This window comes from Anopheles stephensi, chromosome 3 (genome assembly GCF_013141755.1).
Source record: "Anopheles stephensi strain Indian chromosome 3, UCI_ANSTEP_V1.0, whole genome shotgun sequence".
NCBI lineage: Eukaryota > Metazoa > Arthropoda > Insecta > Diptera > Culicidae > Anopheles > Anopheles stephensi.
Window position 1 is genome coordinate 6,908,744 of NC_050203.1, and position 19,239 is coordinate 6,927,982.

Consider the following 19,239-nt stretch of genomic DNA (forward strand, 5'->3'; position numbering starts at 1 on the left):
ACGAAAGTGATGCAACAATCGAAGCGTGCATTATGGAGAGAATCCACTTCGAGGAACGTTGCAGGAAGCTGAAATCATTTTTACGTGCAAATCAACCCAAGGAAGAAGGAGCGGTCAACGATACGACAGGTTTGGCTTCGTCGACACTCGCTTTTGGTCGACCGCACGCACCAAACCTACGCTTACCCAAAATCGAGCTTCCAACGTTCGATGGAGATCATACGAAATGGCTGTCGTTCCGCGATCGCTTCCTTGCTATGATCGACGCTTCGCCTGAGCTTCCGTCCATCGCAAAACTGCAGTACTTACTTTCATCGCTAAAAGGAGAGGCTGCACTACCCTTCGAGCACACACCTCTAACGGAAGACAATTACGCAATCACATGGGCTGCTCTGCTTAAACGGTACGACAACTCGCGTCTACTAATCCGTGAGTATTATCGGAAAATGCACTATCTCCCCGGAGTGCATTCGGTGTGCGTGGATAAGCTTTCCCACTTGGTGGATGAATTCACGCGCTTCGTGAACGGATTAGTGAAGTTAAAGGAACCGGTAGATTCGTGGGATACACCGCTGTCGAATATGCTGCTTATGAAGTTAGATCGGGAAACGCTGTTGGCTTGGGAAAAGCATTCGGTACACTTCACGCGGGACAAATACAAGGATGTGATCGAGTTTGTTCAAGATCGGATCCAAATCTTGAAATCGACCAACACTTTCGTGATGGATCAAAGCGCTGGTGGTACCAAGGTGGCCGGCAACAGTCGGCAGCCAGTGCAACGACGGTTCATCGCGTATGCAGCTACTTCTCGCCCGGCTCCTGTTCCTTCGTCTGCCCTCATCCAACCGCCAAAGTGTCCACTGGAGTGTTCCGAAGGTCACACTTTGCGCAACTGCCCAGTGTTCACAGGTAAAGAAGTTCAGCAACGACGAGACATTGTTGCAACGAATCGACTGTGCTGGAATTGTTTGAGCAGCAATCATCAGGTGAGGGAGTGTAAATCGGAATTTTCGTGTCGCATATGTCGGGAGCGTCATCACAGCTTATTGCATCACACTCCACGCTACACTCCTCCCACAACGGTTACAATGTCTGCTCAAACGGATGACGACAATGTGTTCCTTGCAACGGCAAACATCCAAATCAAGGATGACTACGGCAACATCCACGAAGCAAGGGCTTTATTGGATTCGGGTTCCACATCGAATTTCATCGCGGAAGACCTAGCTCGAAGGCTGTTGACCAGTCGCAAAAGGGTCAACGTCGCTGTTTCGGGCATCGGCAATTCGGTACAGCTGGTCAAGGGTTCGATCGTCGCCACCGTTCACTCCAAGACACAACCCTTCTCAACGGAAATGGCGTTCCTGGTTCTGGACACGCCATGTACAAACATTCCTACTTCACCAACGGACATCTCTTCATGGGAAATGCCGGATGTGGCATTGGCGGACAGCACCTTTAATCATCCGGGGCAAGTCGATATCGTCATCGGAGGCGATACGTTCTGGGAGCTGCACACCGGTCGCAAGCGCTCTATTGGCAGAGGCAAGCCGTGGCTGATTGAAACCCGTTTCGGTTGGGTTGTCAGCGGCATCTCTCATCATATATCAGCCGGTCCGCGGCTGTGTCATCTTTCTGCACACGATGCCACATTGGAGGAGATCCTGCATCGATTCTGGGAGAGCGAAACCATAGCCGAGGATCCTGTGCTATCGGTCGAGGAGAATGCTTGCGAAAAGCATTTCGCTGCAACAACTGTTCGCACTACAAGTGGAAGGTATGTCGTTCGTTTGCCTTTTAACCCCAATCCTAATGTCGTTTTAGGAGAGTCGAAACAAATAGCTGATCGTAGATTGCGTAGTATGGAACGGCGGTTGAACAGTAATCCTACAATGAAAAAGGAGTATGCCAAATTCATGAGAGAATACGAACAGTTGGGGCATATGAAACGACTTACCAGTCCTGCAGATGATTCGATAGATCACTATTACCTTCCACACCATGCCGTTGTTAAAGAGTCGAGCACAACCACGAAGGTTCGCGTCGTGTTCGATGCATCGTGCAAAACGTCGAGTGGTTACTCGTTGAACGACAAACTCATGGTGGGACCAGTCGTTCAAGAAGATCTCCTATCGATCATCCTTCGGTTCCGTTCTCGTGCCATCGCATTGTCTGCCGACGTAGAGAAGATGTATCGGCAAATTTTACACAGTCCCGATGATTGTAGATATCTGCGCATCCGGTACAGAGAAGATCCTGCTGAACCCATCTCAACCTTTGAACTACAGACGGTTACGTACGGCACAGCATCAGCTCCTTTTCTAGCTACAAGGACCTTGAAACAAGCTGCTATTGACAACAAGGAAGAGTACCCGCTGGCAGTGAACGCTGTCCTAAACGACTTCTACGTTGATGATTTGTTAACGGGTACCGATGATATCTATGAAGCGATTGAAATGCAGAAGCAGATATCAGGCATGTTAAATTCAGCTGGTTTCACACTGAAGAAATGGGCTTCAAACCGCACCGAAGCATTGCAAACCGTGCCGTCTGAAGATGTAGCAGTTCAACTAACGCATGAATGGAAGGATTCGAAGCAGGTTTCCACGTTAGGTATCATGTGGGAACCAGCTGCTGACACTCTACGTTTTCGGATCGATATACCACCTACACCATCCCGCATGACAAAAAGGCTAGTTTTGTCATACATAGCTAAAATATTCGATCCCCTCGGGTTGCTGGGTCCAACGATCATCATCGCCAAAATGTTCATGCAGCAACTGTGGGCTCTAAAGCAGAACGGAAGATCGTGGGATTGGGACAGCGAGCTACCATCGCACCTACAGCAAGAATGGTTGAACTTCCACTCTACCTTATCCTCACTGCGCAACCTGAGAATACCACGGTACATAGCTCAACGCACGGCCACAAGTCTGCAAATACACATCTTTGCTGACGCATCACAACTAGCATACGGCGCTTGTTGTTACATCCGCGCTGAAGGCTTGGAAGGAGTCACCGTACAGCTGCTAACAGCCAAGTCGAAAGTCGTCGCATTATCTAACTCACACTCTATAGCTAGGTTGGAATTATGTGCAGCGCGATTGGCCACACTCCTACACGAGAAGGTGATTAATTCACTGAAGGTTTCTGCTACTACAATCTGTTGGACCGACTCAATGACTGTACTTCACTGGTTGAACTCCGTACCAAATCGCTGGAAGCCGTTCGTAGCCAACAGGGTGGCTAAAATCCAGCAAACTTCCGGCATACAGTGCTGGAAGCATGTTCCAGGCACCGACAATCCAGCAGACGACATCTCGCGTGGCTTAACACCAGAGAAACTATTGGCATGTGAACGCTGGTGGCACGGGCCACATTGGTTAGCACGCAACGCTGAAGATTGGCCACAAAACACTTCACCACCAAACGAGGCTGAGAGCGCAGAGGAGGAGAGGTTAACTTCACCACGGGTTGCAACAACATCTACAATCTGCGAATTTCGGAACAGGTTGTTTTCCCGAATTTCGGCTTACCACACACTGCAAAGGGTTGTTGCATACGGCTTGCGCTTTATTCATAACGCGAAGCTTCACAAGGGAAATACGGCACATTCAAAACACATACCACCTCTCACTACGGACGAACTCAAGGCGGCAGAACTCAAACTGTGTTACCTATCACAACGAGACACTTTCTTCGAGGAGATACAAGCCCTACAGAAGGGCAAAGAGATTCCAAAGAACTCCAAACTGAAGTGGATCTCACCCTTCATCGACATCGACGGGATCCTGCGCATCGGTGGCCGGCTCACTAACGCACAACTAACAGAAGCAGAAAAACACCCGGTCATCTTATCTTCAAAGCACCCACTTGCCGCACTACTAGCTGTTTCGATTCACTTGCAAAAGTTGCATGCTGCACCACAATTGCTGCTATCTACTCTGCGCCAAAGATTTTGGATTATTGGTGGTCGCAATTTGTGCAAATCCGTGTACCACACTTGCCACGCGTGTTTTAAGGTAAAACCAACACTCATCAAACAAACTATCGCCGATCTGCCAACATCACGCGTCACACCAACAAGGCCATTCTCGGTATGCGGAGTGGATTACTGCGGGCCAATCTACCTAAAACCAACCATCCGCAACAGAAGTCCGATCAAAGCATACATCGCTATTTTTGTATGTTTTTCAACACGAGCGGTACACATCGAACTGGTTGGCGATTTAACCTCAACAGCATTCATAAATGCACTTCGTCGTTTGGTTGCACGCCGCGGTCAAATCAGGGAACTTCACTCCGACAATGCAACCACATTCAAGGGAGCCGCGCACGAGCTGAATCGCATCTACAAGATGCTTAAATGCGACGAACACGATCGAGCTGCAATATTGGATTGGTGCGCGACGAATCAGATGAAGTGGAAATTCATCCCACCGAGGGCGCCGCATTTTGGAGGTTTATGGGAGGCAGCGGTGAAAGCAGCTAAAAAACACATCATTAGAACCATCGGCACTACAAGCATCACGCAGGAGAACATGCTTACCTTGCTTGCCCAGGTAGAGCAATGTTTAAATTCACGGCCAATAACACCTTTATCCGATGAGCCGTGTGATTTAGAACCACTGACACCGGGCCACTTCCTTGTCGGTGGCAATATGCAAGCGGTACCAGACATCGATTACACCAATACGCCGAGCAATCACCTGAAGGAATACCAATTGGTACAAAAACATCTCCAATCGATTTGGGCCCGATGGTATCCGGAGTATCTGCAACAGTTACAAGCCCGGGCCAAATATTGTTCCGGTAAAGCAGCCGTCCTACAACAAAATCAATTGGTGATTATTAAGGAAGACAATGTTCATCCTACCTCTTGGCCCATGGGGCGCATCGTTGCAGTACATCCAGGAAAGGACGGGGTAGTTCGCGTTGTTACACTGCGCACTGCTTCAGGGAAGCATATCGTCCGCGCAGCTAATCGTCTAGCTGTTCTACCAAATCCAGACCCGCTAAGTCATCTTGAAACCACGGAAACCACATGCACTGATTAATGCGCACTTGTAAACCACGCTACATTGTTTACATTCACAAGTGTCAATCACGGATCAAGATAAACAAACACACGCCCACACGCACCCACATATACACACACACACATGATAACAGGCAGATAGGAGATAAGCATTGCGTCAGGAGTACACGATTAGTTTTGAATTCACATTTGCATGAAATTTAAAGAAGTTCCTTCTTTGGTGGCCGGGAATGTGGGAATTAGAATAATTATATAATCTTGCCTGCATTTGAACTACAGGATTTAATATTACAATTTTCGAGCATGCATTTAAATTTCACGAATTAAACAGTAGACAATTAAGGATTAAGATTAGGACTACTCGACTGTTATACACTTACACGAACTACTCGAATTACATGTAAATCATTATGGACAAACGAATACACAGTTGCAAACCGACCAGCGATACGAGTGCACACAGTCTCACTTCAATCCTCAAAATATATCACAACCACCCCCTTTCGTGAACATTTTCACAGGGTGGAAAAAGCCTAACCACCATTAATCACCTTATGCATTGGTCTGTCCAATTTATCGCTCCCGCCGGAATGCACAGCGGAAAGCGCTGCGAAATAGAAAGCCACCATTATTTATTGCAATTCCAACGCCACCGATAGGTGCGAGGTTGAATAGTTGTGTTTTATTTGCCGATGCAAGAGTACAGATAAATGTTATTAATTTTTGCCCGTCCAAAAACTTCACTGCATTTGTAAGTCGCTGGGGAATTGAGGATGCCCATGAATGGAGGGTATTAATTTCACCAAACTTTTGCCTCTCGTGGTCGAACGCTTTAAGCATGACACGTTTGGTGGTTGTACGTTTTACAGCGAGCGAAAAACATAAACAAAATCCCCCTCCAGTGGCTTCTTAGATCAAGATTACGTAGAAAAAAAGGCAGGGGTTTTACAGATGGTTTCAGCACAGCAAGGATTAGACGAACGGCAAAATTCTTGGATGATATCACATTTGTTTCACATAAGTACAACAAAGTATTGCAGCTTAATATAGATTCTAGTAATTGCAGTTGTTTTTATTTGATTGCTCTCATTTGTATGACTATCATCGTGCTAAGTGTTCGACCAAAATACGTTCTAAATCTCATGGCTCAAATCGCCGGCTGCTGACACTGTGTGCTCAGAGACCTTTTTTTTTTGTATTGACTTTTTCGTCGAATTTCATGGAAATTTATCCCAAACTTAGAGCGTCAATTACTCTTAGAAAAAAATCGTTTGATGTCTAGTTGTACGGTAATAGGGGAAAGCAAGTGGCCCACTGATAATCAGCTACATACGAGTAAAAACAAATCACAGAATCCAAAAGCTTGGACAAACAATATTTAGAGAACCTTACAGCTCCAAGTTCATTTCACTAGATGTAGAAGATGCTGTGGTTACTCCATGATCCATGAACGTGATTAATTTCTGAAATGCCCAAAATGTCACAAAGTCACAGCGGAAACCCCTGCAATATTACTACCCCGAAACTGCGTCACACGCTACTACGATCGTAAATAATGTAGTAATTTATGGCCTCAGCAGGGAGTCCGGATTTCCCAACGCACGGATAAAACAAAAAAAAGGCAACCCCCCCCCCCCCCCCCCCCCCCGATCATACCCCGAGTGCATCCGACTTGGGTAGCCCCATTTAAGAAGCACCGGCGCTTTCTGCAGAAATTTTGTTGGCCACAACGCAACAGACCTAAGAAGGAAATCCCGGAGTCGATTAACTTCACTGCTTCACACACACATACACACACAGAGGCCAAAGTTTTCGGTGCCAAAATAATTGAAAAATGCGTCTCGTGAAGCGAAGCGTGCATACACATGGGCTTGGGAGGCGAGTTCGGAAGAAAAGAACGCATCGTGTAGAAAATCGTATCTTACGCCTTGGTGCACACGGTACTTTAATTATTTCTCCCCCCCCCCAAACCCCCCCCCCACCCCCGTACCACGAAGAAATGCGAAGAAGGAGACAGACAAAGAGAGAGAGAGAGCGGGGAGAAGAATTTTTAAACTCAATAAGCAAATGGAATGGGGCACAAAATTTGTGGCTAATGCTTTAACAAGCAAAACGTATCTTAATTTGTATTCGGTAAAGGAAACTCCAAACCGTAAAGGATGTTGCACAAGAATGCTTTAACATTAGTATGGCAACGCGGAAGAAGACGCATCGTGTACGGGGCATAAGCATGTGGCCCACCCTTGATGATACTCGAAGTCATCGTAGCAGAAAGCGGATAATATGAGCGCCGGGTATACAGTACCGCCATCTCACCGCCAGCCCTTCATCGCGCCTGCATTCCGGCTTCAATCGAATATGCTCCGTTGTCTGCGTCTTTTGTGGTGTTTGGAATTAATATTCAACGAGCCGTACAAAGGACGCTGTTTACTTCACGCTGAAAATGTCTCCACCAAAAACAGGATGTCTCCACTGCTGCTGCTGCTGATGTGCAGACGGCAAGTGCCTTTGATGTTGGCCAAAGTTGGCGATTTGAAGGCATGTGGCGTGATCTATCAATCAGTACAGCGCCGCACATGATGGGAATGGCGCAGACATTCTAATAATGACCCTTTGATCCGCATCGCAATGAGAATGGCCGATATATTGAAAACACTTTTAATAAGGCAAACTGAAGTAACTCCAAAGGAAGAACCCTGAGTCAGACGCGCTCCAGGCGACACTGTTCCTTGAGAAAACAGTATCCCATTCGAACGGTGCCATTTATTCAACAGGATCACCATATTAAAACAGCCGAGCCATCGATAATGGGTACTGCTAATTGTGAACGTTCTTCGGTCCACATTGCTCATTCTCTCACAGCATGGCTGTCACGCACAACCTGTAAGAGATATACATTTTATGCTAAAACAGAGAAGCCGCTTCATCTCCTATCGGAGCATCCATCATCCCGGTGAAGCCCTCGGTGAACGATTTCGGCGCTGCCTCGGCCAAACAGGCCACGGCCATCGTTCCTGCACCCATCAGGCGAATTAGAAGTTTTGCTTCAAAAAGAGCGATAAATAACGTTGATGACCAACCGGGGTGACATGTACGCCCAGGGAAACCCACACAATGCGGACCGTCCTATCGGTCCTTATTCGCCTCCATCTCACAGGTCATAATTCACCGCCTAATGAACACGGCAGCACAAAGCGGCGAGTAGAAAAAATATGTGTATATACCTAGTACAGTACATTATCGGACAATGGTGCAAAATTTTAATGCTTCTTCAAATAGCGAAACTTTTCGTGCAGCCAAAAAAACTCTGGACAACATCAACATTCCATCCAGAGTGAAGGCGAACGCCAAAACAAAAAAAAAAACCTAAACCACTGCGTCAAACATACCATAAATTTACTTGTCCACATTTATCGGGACTTGCCATTGGGGCCGAGAGGACAGTGAATAGACTAGAACGCAAAAATCACCGGTGAGAATGATCCGCTTGTTAGGTTATGCACTTAACACGTGGTCAGCTGTGTCCTGCTCGCTGCATGCTAGCCTTTCCAGGATTTCTCATACCTAGTAGAGGAAGCTGGACAGCAAGGCGGAGTAAGGCATAAAAAAATGGTTACATCTCACCCGTCCTCATGCTCATGCACATGGAACAATAAACGGTTGCCATACCCAGTTTTGTCGGATATTATACGGAATGGAAGTTCGTTAAAAGTTTGCAAACGGAGTGATGGTCCGGAATTCGGTGCGAACTAAAACACAGTCACACGTACCAATGCCCAACGAGTGTACGAGTGTTACTTTACGATACTACTGCTACCCTTTGTGTGTGTGTGTTTTTGCTTCTGGATGGTTAGTTTCTGGGGAAGTTTCTGAAGCGGAAACATTTTGCTCCGTTCGTTTCACCTAGTTTCGATTGAAAAGAACATGCACATGCACCTGCTATGCTGTGGGGAATTCTGAGAAGGGGCCCTTGTAAATCAATCGAAGGTGTAGGCAATGTATGATCGCTAGTAAATTTAAAAACTACTCTATTATCGCTCGTTCGTGGGCACACATGGTCGTTATTGGTCCATTTTGGGTGGGACTTGCCTAATGATTTTGGACTCACTTGGTGTGCTGCTGAGTTTCTCGAAACTGGAGAGGCAATTATTGGAATGCTAAAAATCGATCCTAATGGTGGTTGGCAAACTAAAAGCTAGAGTTTCGTAGACCAACGCACGAGAGCTTTTTGACATCGTAGGTGATGAATTTGATGTTATCACTTTCATTCTACTATATTTAAACTATCCTTTTTGTGGACATTGTACTCCATATAACCATATCTTTTCGTCCTAGGGATGTTTGAATAGCTTTAGTGTCAATGCAATGAGACATCCAGCGATTTTCTCCAAGAGCAATTGTCGGCAATGAAATTAGATGAAATTCCTTGAGCTCATCCCAGAACACACAATCTCAGTTGGCTTATTGCTGGATGTCTAGCGGCACGGTCACGTTGGCAACACAACTGGCTACTTAGACGAGCTGTCATTTTTATATTCTTTTTCACTACAACAGACACGAAAAATCATTACTGTAAGAAAAGCTCTAGTGCAGCAAGCTTTTTAATTAGTAGATTACCAAAGAAAAAGCTCTTGAAAAAGCCAGTCGATGTTTCTGGTGAGAAATACTGGCATGAAACTTGAGATGAGACAGACTCTCACTAACTGACATGGATTAGGAATAAGGAAGGAATATTAGGAAGTCATAGATCTGCGATCATGAGTGATTTGAAGGGATTATAATCATTATTTTGTGAACTAAAACTAAGAACCTGCCGAACCTCTATTAAATAAAAAGCTTTAGACCTGGAAGCTTTTTCGTTAGTATTGGCGAAGTTTATCTAGCGACTGTGGTATAGTAAATAGAGATGAGATTTGAACTCTTGCCTTTGCTAATGCTGGACGTGCCATAACATTCAATATGTTATTAAGTGATCAATTGTTAACAACAAAGCCCATTTGATCTACGTTTTCTCTCTCCTATACTGAACATCCGTCAATGCTCCAGGCGCAAGAATATACAACTCCGGTTTGATGAATTAAATATGTCATTCAAAATTGCAACACATCTGCGCATCTGGTCACAACAAGAACACTGGACAGAACTCTGGATTGAATTCCCGAGCACTCGAGTACACGCACCATCACGAATCGCTATGAATATTGAACGTTAATTTGTTTTTCCACTAAACCGCAAACGTTTCCCACCCTGTAGTGGCAGCACCAATGCTGTCATTACATCAGATTGTAAGCTCTCGATTACTCGAGACTCGAGGCTCGTGAAATTCGGTCCCCCGGCGAAACAAAACGGCGAAAAACGAAACCCCCAAGAGTAGAGCCAGGCTGGCCACCGCCATATCCGTTTGCTGGTGGATTGGTGGATCCTTCCGTCCATACGAAACTTACCAATCGCTGTCACGACGCCCCAGAGCCGTATCAGTGGCCGGAGACAGTGGCATGGGCCGCCAAATTGACGCCGTCGGTTTCTGCCGTCCATCGTGGTGTCGCTGCGATCTTCCGCCGAATCGCTGTCCGTGACTCCGCTGCCCTTATCACGACGACTAGTGTTCTTTCTTCTCACCTTTCTTTCCTATTCCGCTGTTTTTCCTTGAATGGCCTTGAAGCTGTTTTTCTCAAACACACACACACACACTTTGGGTCGTTGTTTTTTCTTTTCGTTTTCTTTAACGCGAAAACTTTTCGCTCCGTTTCTCACCGGAGCATAAAACTTTCGCGCGGAGGCCAGTCACGGGGAGAAAACAGAAAAGCTGTCGAAGAAGTCTGCTGTCCGGCTCTGCTACTTTCCACTGGATGGGCTGTCGGTTTTATTGTGCCTTATTCCTTTATCCGGTTGACGTGTGCGCCTTACAGTAATGAACCACTTGTCCTGTCTGCGGCGGTACAGATTATCGACATCGGATTAACGGAGGGTGCCCGGTTTTTTTTCTTCCTCCCGGCATCCGGTGTTTTTCCCCCGCAATTGCCAAACACGAATCCACACTCCACTCACACATTCCTACCGAGAGCGGTCATACGATGGTCATTTTTATGGCCGGTTCCAAAAATCACCTAGCCCATTCGGGGGTTGCTGCTTATGGTTCGCTTCACTCTGTGTGCTGTACGATGACACACTTGGGAAGACTTTCCGTCACGCACTGAACCAGTACATACACACACACTCACACGCACGTACGCACACAATTCGACGTAATGAAAATTGTTAACAGCAGTACTGCCATTCGGCAAATAGGGGTCGTTTTTACGGGGGAGGGTGGGGCTGGGTGGGCCAAAATTTATGTTTCATTAGTCAAACGCACACAACCTTCGTGGGGGTACGGGCGCGTGTCATAATGTGAAACATTTTATTGCCCATCCGTCCCCAACCGGGCTACTAACCCTACCGTCACATTCCGCCAAAACATAATTATGCTCGTGCAATGCGGAGAAATTTATTTTCCCCGATGAAACAAATCGCCGGTGTACGTTGACGCATGTCCCGTGTGTGTGTGTTGTTTCCTTTCCGTGTTTTCGGCTAGCGAAGGCTTTCGGTTGATTGGTCCGATCCCGATTCTGGATACGATGGTGGTGATTGAATTCCTTTACGCTTGCTTTGTGCCGCACGGATCTGGAAATGGATGGAAAACAACAGAACCGTTGAATAGGTGCCTTTTTGCCTGTTGGGTGGAAAATGATGGGAAAACTGATTGAGGGATGGTGGCCCTTTTTACGCAGCAAAAAAAAAAGAAGGGATCAACAAACATTTTAAATTGATCAGCCTTTGACAAAACAAGCCGCCGGTACGAAACGAAACACACAGAACAATGCGCACCGTTGCGGGAAGGTGGGCGTATTAGTGGGTTCAGAACAGGAAAACGTCCTCAAAATACACACAATAGATAAAATGGAATGTGTACTACAAAGAAACATACGGCAACAGCAAGGGAAGGACAAGCAACCTGAATAAATCGAGTAAAAGATGAAATAACGGTTACCCGGGTTGATGAGCTTTTTTTCGCCTTTACAAGGGGATGAGGAGTTGGGAGGGAGAGGGAAGTTGAAATGACAAATCGATCGATGTACTACGTATTATAGTCTCTCTCTCTCTCTCTCTCTAGCACAACTACGCTCCCTTACACAGATCAAAAAGATCAAACAAACCGGTCGCGCTGAAGCAAGAAAATAGAAAAGCATGGCACCGAATGTGAATATTGCGTCAAATGTTTATACGCAACGGAGGGAACCTCCGCACGAAAAGGAAAACAACATCAACAAGCTCGATTTTCACCCTACCACCGACACACACACACACACACACTAATACATCGACCTAATTATGAAGGAAATTTTAGTGTTGACTGTGATTTTAGTTAAGCAAAGCAAGGGGTGAGAAAAAAAAGTTTGCCATTTTCACACAACTGCCACCACCATTCAACTCGGTTGCGTTTGCCGAGTCCGTGGCCTTAAAAGCGCGAACACAAAAAAGGTGCAAAAAGGCACCCCAACTCGGGAAGGCGTTATGAACGAGCCAAGTTAGATTGTTAATTGACGTGCGATTGGGCGCTTGTTTGAAGCGATTAACCAGGCGAACCTGAGGAACCTGAGCGGTGGTGGTGGCGGTGAAAGCATCAATCGAGGTACACTCCCCCCATCTCACTCACACTTGTGCTCGTAAGGTTCTGGGCCTCACCTTCACACACTCATCAAACGCCGGTATGGGGTTTTTCGAGAAGTTAATCTACTCTTCCCTCGATGAAATTATGCCACTTGGTGGTGGCAAAAACCCGGGGGTTGCGGGTTACCTTCCTCCCTCCCATTTCTTCCCATTTAGGTGTAAATCGCGTCCCGGTTTTGGGTTTAACAGTAGCACTTAACACTCGATTTACTCATTTGCTACACGTGCGCTTCACAACCCTTACTCGAACGCACGCAAGCCGATGCTATGACGGTTACCAAGGATACATTTGGTGTGAGCTTTCGAAGGGAAGAGAGTGAGAAAAAAAAAACAAACCCACCCAAAGAAGCTTTGATGAGGTGATGGCAACAAGCCGATTGTAGTGGTAGTAGTAACAGTGTGGGGAATCAATTTGCAGCAGCACACGTTTTGTTTTCAAACAAACTTCCGTACCATAAATTGATATTAAAATTTTACACAGCATTTAACGGTATTCAAGTGAATGTGTGTGTGTGTTCCCTCAGGGCTGGGTAATAATATTGCGTGAGAAAAACAATTTCGCACTCGGGACAAAAAAAAATTGACTACTGTTTTGGGGTAACTTTTGGGACGATCGTTTACTGTGGGGTTTTCTTGTTTTATGCTCACCTATTCCTTTTCCCTTGCTTTTAATCTTGAGCTACCCCTTTGTTTTTGGCGGGGAAAAGAAGACGCATACGAAGGTGTGAAACTTCTTGTGACGGTTGCGAATGTTCGGTTGCAGCAACTCGGTGGAGGCGCCCAGCCTTTGGTAGAAAACCAAAAAGTCGTAAGGTAAATTGTATTTCCTTTTCTTTTTTTTCCACTGTGTTTGTATGACTCCATACACTCCCTCAGCAAAAAGGTGTTATGCTCTTGTTACAATTGTGTATGTGATCTAATTTTGTTTTTCTTTCCCCTGCTTTGCGCTTTCCCTTCCGCACCGTGCTCGTCACGTTCCACCGTTCCATTCAATCGAGCGAAAAACTTTTGTCAAAGTAGGGTAGTTTTCCGATGTCTTTCCGACATCCGTTGCTACGGATCACCACCGGTCGCCAACCATCACGCCTACTGCGATGCACTTCTCCGTTCAAAGGCGAACAAAATTATAAGTCACTTGGCACACGACAAACAAACTGTCAAAGATCAATGAACGCGGGCGGTTGTTCTTTTTTTTCTTCGTTCTTTCTCTACTCCGCCGAGTGGAATGGTACCTTTTGGACATCACCTTCGCTATAAAACCAATAACGCAAATGGTGATGGAGTTTTTCAACAGGAAAACGAAATTAAATTGTGCTTTTAGTTTTTCCTTTCGTTTTCTTTACTTCCATTCGCCCAGCACCAGCCGACGGGCAAGCTGTAAAATGGATGATAATGTTGGCCGGTTGCGTGTCAACCCCATTAAATCTTCTAGCAAACCCGTTTGGCAAAAACATTGGGGCAAAAGCTCATGCATAGCATTGTGAGTCGAGATGTCCCGGGGGCGTGAAATTTAAATTATTAATCTCTTTCCATGTTTTTCGTGAATTGGTTGCTATTCGTGTGTGTGTGTGTGTGTGTGTGTTTGTGTGTGCACAACCATTGTTTTCTAAACCGATGTGGCGCTAACGCTCGACGACCGCAGCCAAGTGGGCGTAAATAATTCATCAAATGCACCCTGGCACACTACTGCCGGTGTCGGTGACACAATGGTCTATCCTGCCGGCTAACCCTTCTTCTCTGGACATCTTAAATTATTAAATAATCATGTCAGGCCACCCCGGCTAAACAACGCGATTATCCGTTTCGAGAGCCCAACGAAAATAGCTTTAACAATTCACAAAAGAAGATGACCAGTGTTGTGGATAGATCTTGGAATAGAAATTAGCATACGAACCGGCCCGGAACGGGTCCCGGACTCACGCGCTAAGCGACAATCAATGGAGAATAAAACTGCACCGCCAGCAATTGGACACAATTCGGACATGGACATGACCAGGCAAACCGAACCAAAACAAAGCCCCATCCGACCCAGAGCATCCCAATCCACATGGAATTGAACATCGTGCATCGAGTGTTTCTCGAAGAGTCATCACTGGGCAACCTCCGCCACAAGAGTAAACCTTCCCCCAGGCCACAGCAACAGGGGATAGGAAGCGGCAAAACCCTTTTTTTCAGTTTACCCCTGTCAAAACGAGTTACCAGCAAGGCGGATTGGAGGATATTTTGTTTTGCTAACAAGTCACTGTCGGAATGGGCCAAAACAAACCCGAGCAAGCAAGCAAGAAAGAGCGAAAAACCACACGGAAACGAAATTGTTGCCGGATATTGGCGTATGCTGGTAACTTAATTTAAATCTCTATCGTCGCTTGCCATTTTGGGCATCTTTTTTTTGTCGCGTCACCTAACTTTTGTGTGGTGATTTTGTGCTCTGCCTTGGTTGTTGTTCCCTTCGGGCAGGTGTTGTCGAGCGTAAATTCGAACTGTATTATTGTGTGTTTCATTTTATTCGACCGGCGAAGAAGATGTATGTGTATCGTTCTGCGTATCTCTGGATCTCACACACAAAACACTTCAGCAAACAGGCAGGCAGATAAGTCAAAGTCTCTTCTGCTGGAAAACCCTTTTTTCGGGTACGAATGTTTCCCATCCTCCCTTAGGCAAGATGACAAAGGTACAAAAAGAGGTAAAAGTACATTTTTATATGCCACAAGTAGCACGCAGGACGCCTACCCGCAAGGCTGCACAATGTGACATAAAGGCGAAAACAATTACTTGGATGCAGATGGGGTGGGGGAGCAAAGGAAGAACGAGGTTAGTTGGGATAAAGTAATTGCGTATTGTTCTGGCGTCATATACAACAAAACGCAACGAGCTTATGAGTGCCATCGCCACAAGTTTACCATTTTCTGCGTATTTGTAATAGAAAAAAAGTAAAACCCAACTACATAATTTATCTATCCGTCAACCTTTGCGATGGGTTGGATTTATATCCTATTAGTCTCCTATTAGAGTGTGCGTTATTATGAGCGCTGCACACTATTAATATGAATCGTCTTGTCGGCAGCTCAAAATTCCACCTCGTACACATTCTCAAATCATGCAGGAATGTTTCCTCGGAAAAGCCTCGCCGCACCGGAGACGCTTGCTGTGCATATCTACCTTGCACACGTGCCCCACAGATCATATGCTAAAGATAAGACAATAATACAACCTCAAGACATGAATGAGCTACCAGGCGTCTCCATCGCATCGTGGCAGGGAATGCAGCAGAGCCACCCCGCAAAAGGTGTAACGATGATTCCCGGGGCCTGTTTCACTTCCTACAGGATGTCAGAATACTAAACTTTCTTATCTTCACATTATACATTCATTCGCCCGGCTGAAAAGAACCGGCTTTTCCTGGTGCGACTAACGAAGAACCGGTGGTCCTGTACCGTGTTTCTATTGATACTCGCCGTCGTCGTTGTGGTGTCGGAGATGTCACGCTGCACTTGTTAAAAAGCGATGGGTGGGAACTGGATTCTAATAAACATCCCCTTTACAACCGGGAGACAGCTGTCGTTGTATGAAGTAAGTGCCCTTTAGAAAGGGTGTGCCGTGCTACGGTTGGCTTCCGCTGCTTAACAATCTATTTCTAGCTTGTCCGCTTAAATGACGGTAAACGGTTTCAACCAACGCGTTCCCGAGGACGAGCTGCGACTGGTTCGAGTTATAGCAGTGGGTCCACCATCCACAACACTAGTGCTAGCCCTAGCCGGTAAGTGGTCCAGTTTCATCGTCCCTATCCACTGGCCAGTATAATTGGAAGCGAGACGCGCGCACCAACTTATTAGGTTCCACGTTGGCAAGGATGATAAATTTTATCCTTTCCCTTCTGGTGACACGTTAATATATAAAAAACGAATCAAGAACTGGCCAAACAATGCTACCGACTGCAGCAGCCTGCGGTTACCGTCCGTAACGGATGATTAAACGTAACCGATCAGTTGTAATTTGACATCGAGTAACGAGAGATGACGCGAGAAAGAAAAGGGAGATCTAAATTGGAACGATTATCTGGACACAATCCCTTTTTTATCCCCCCCCCCTGGGGCTAAAAGCTGAGCTGGGTAACCATAAATTCAATTTCTAATTTTAAAACGTGAAGCGACAAAACATGTTGTCCTGGTTTATTGCTTCACCACGGTTGCTTTCCCATCTCCATCATCCTTTCGGTCCACGTTACAACTCACGTATAGAGACCGCCCATTAGCCCCCCCACCGCCCATTAGGCAATCCCTTGACCAATGATGATGTTTACACGTACACGTGGATCGATCTGTTTCGCAAACTTGGTTTTGCACATTTCGGTCACGTCTGCCTAGCCTGCGTGCGAGAAGCGAAATGGAGCCATATTTTCTTGCAACCGTTGCATAATGGGTCCAGCGCACCCAGCACTACCCCGGTCGGCTATTGTTATATCTCAGTTTAAAAGCGTGTCGTTTTTACTCCCCTCCCCCCCCCCCCCTCCCACCTAACGCTCCCAACAAGCATGCAAAGCATGGGACGCTCACGAGGAGACGGAGAAGCAGGACGGTCGGAAGTTTGTCAGACATGTCAGCAGACATCAGCAGACAGCATCAGCAGCAGAGCGAAATGTGATAACGCTGAACAATTCCACAACAACAGTGATCAGTCGTATCGACGTGCCGAGAGACATGCAAGCACATCACATCACCCATCATCGGGAAAAGGAACAACTGCTCGGTTAAAGCAGACAGCAGATCCTTTAATTGGGAGTTGGAACCATTCGGTTCTGCTTTTCCTGTTTTGCTGGTTTCGGATTTCTTCCATTGCTGTTCCGTGTTTAAAAACGCTAGCAAACCCCGGTATCAGCAATCGGCAAAGGGAGAAGAAGAAGAAAAAAAAAGACACAACATAGGCATGTGTATTTGCTCGTTCTGTGAGACAAACGCACGTCCATCATCTCGGTGCGGCGTTGTATGCAGATCAGGCAGAAGTAGAAATTCCAATCATTGCACAATCCCGGCATCCTGTAACGGATACGTACACAACAGACGCACAACGGTTCGACACGTTGTTACTGAAGCAGAGCTGGATTGCTGTTTGAATTCAAAGGGATGATCTTAATCATCCAAAGTACATAAGTACATAAGTATAACAATATTTAAAAAAAACTTCTTTGGATCGCCTGATAAATGAATAAATCATTCAGATTACTAACCTCAATCGGATAGTAAAAAGTCCGAACCTAGTACTACCAACTTTTCACTTTCTTCTCCATGATCACGTGTGTTGTTAGCAAACACCACTGTAAGATATTCCACCTGTACGGATCAAAAACACTAAACTCTCTGGTACGGAATTCTCTTATCTTGCACTTGGAATACAATTTTCCCATTCAGATTGACACATTTGCACATTCGGCGAACAATGCACCGGCTTCCTTTTATACACCGTTCCTCTTCCAGTGTTTATCCAGCACAAAACACACCACGCCAAACCTGCCAAGCACGAACCTGACCGGCAAACGACGGTACACGACGGACAACGTTCCTCGACGCAAAGCAGAACAAATCTGAGAGCTTTCGAATGGTCGACCGTACGTTAAGGGGCCCCAACACAAAATGCCTTGCATGGTGGTGAGCTATTGCGTGAGAGGCGACTCCACGATAGAGAATACGCTCCGGTGAGATGAGGTGGTGAGATGAGGTGGTGAGTTAGCGATTGTGAGAGTGAGATGTGAAGCGAACGCTCGGCTCACCAGCGAACAGATGCGACACAAACAAACGAGAACGTCTCACATCTTTTGTGGGGTGATATTTAAAAAAAAGGCTCCTAAGATAAGGATCTACGAGAGCCCAATACAAAGTGGATAGTTTGGGTTTAACATTTTTTGTTCAGCTCACCAACTGTGTTATTTAACTTTAGGGAAGTTTAAAAGAAGACCCGATGGCTGAACCGATGCTGCTGTTGATTTTGGCGATCCACTGGGGATATGGTAATTGTGTCAACGTGCTGTAAACTCTTTTACAGAATAGGAAACGGAAAACCAACTCAATCGTTCGGGGAATAGAAGCATCGTTACACACCGCCCCCGTCTCAGTGTGTTTAATATTAATTCTTTCGACTTGGCGTTCGCACACACAAAAGTACATTCGCAAAGAATTTATTAAAAACTTCTTCATTCCATCATTGATGGTTCCGAGTGGTCGTGCAACAACTTGTTACACAAAGTTTCCCCATTTTACACGAATTAATTAACTGGTCAAAACTGCGCGGTTGTCCGCAGCCATCTGTTGCAACTAGCAAGTGGTCGAAACACCTTATTCAAGCTTTCTTAACACTTTTTGCATCCTTTAGCTCTAGGTAAAGTAACTCCCTGCTTACGATCGATTGGGACAGCTCGATGGCTAACATGAAGAAACCAGTATTAAATCCCATCAGTTAGCAAAACTTGGCTAACTTGCAACCACTCCAGGGTTTTGCAG

At 46.0% G+C, this 19,239-nt stretch overlaps 1 protein-coding gene across 2 annotated transcripts in view; it reads right to left on the reverse strand.

The window, feature by feature from the left end:
• Window positions 1-18,377, reverse strand: part of LOC118510420 — a 34,808-nt gene extending 16,431 nt beyond the window's left edge. The window contains exons 1-2 of one of the 2 annotated variants that reach the window (XM_036052189.1): window positions 17,973-18,377; window positions 10,483-11,701 (exon numbers count right to left, since the gene is read on the reverse strand). In XM_036052189.1, the coding sequence (XP_035908082.1) occupies window positions 10,483-10,573 (91 nt within the window). In that variant the 5' untranslated portion in view covers window positions 10,574-11,701; window positions 17,973-18,377. The remainder of the gene's footprint in view (window positions 1-10,482; window positions 11,702-17,972) is intronic. The other variant, XM_036052191.1, reaches the window with a different exon arrangement.
• Window positions 18,378-19,239: the final 862 nt, after the last annotated feature.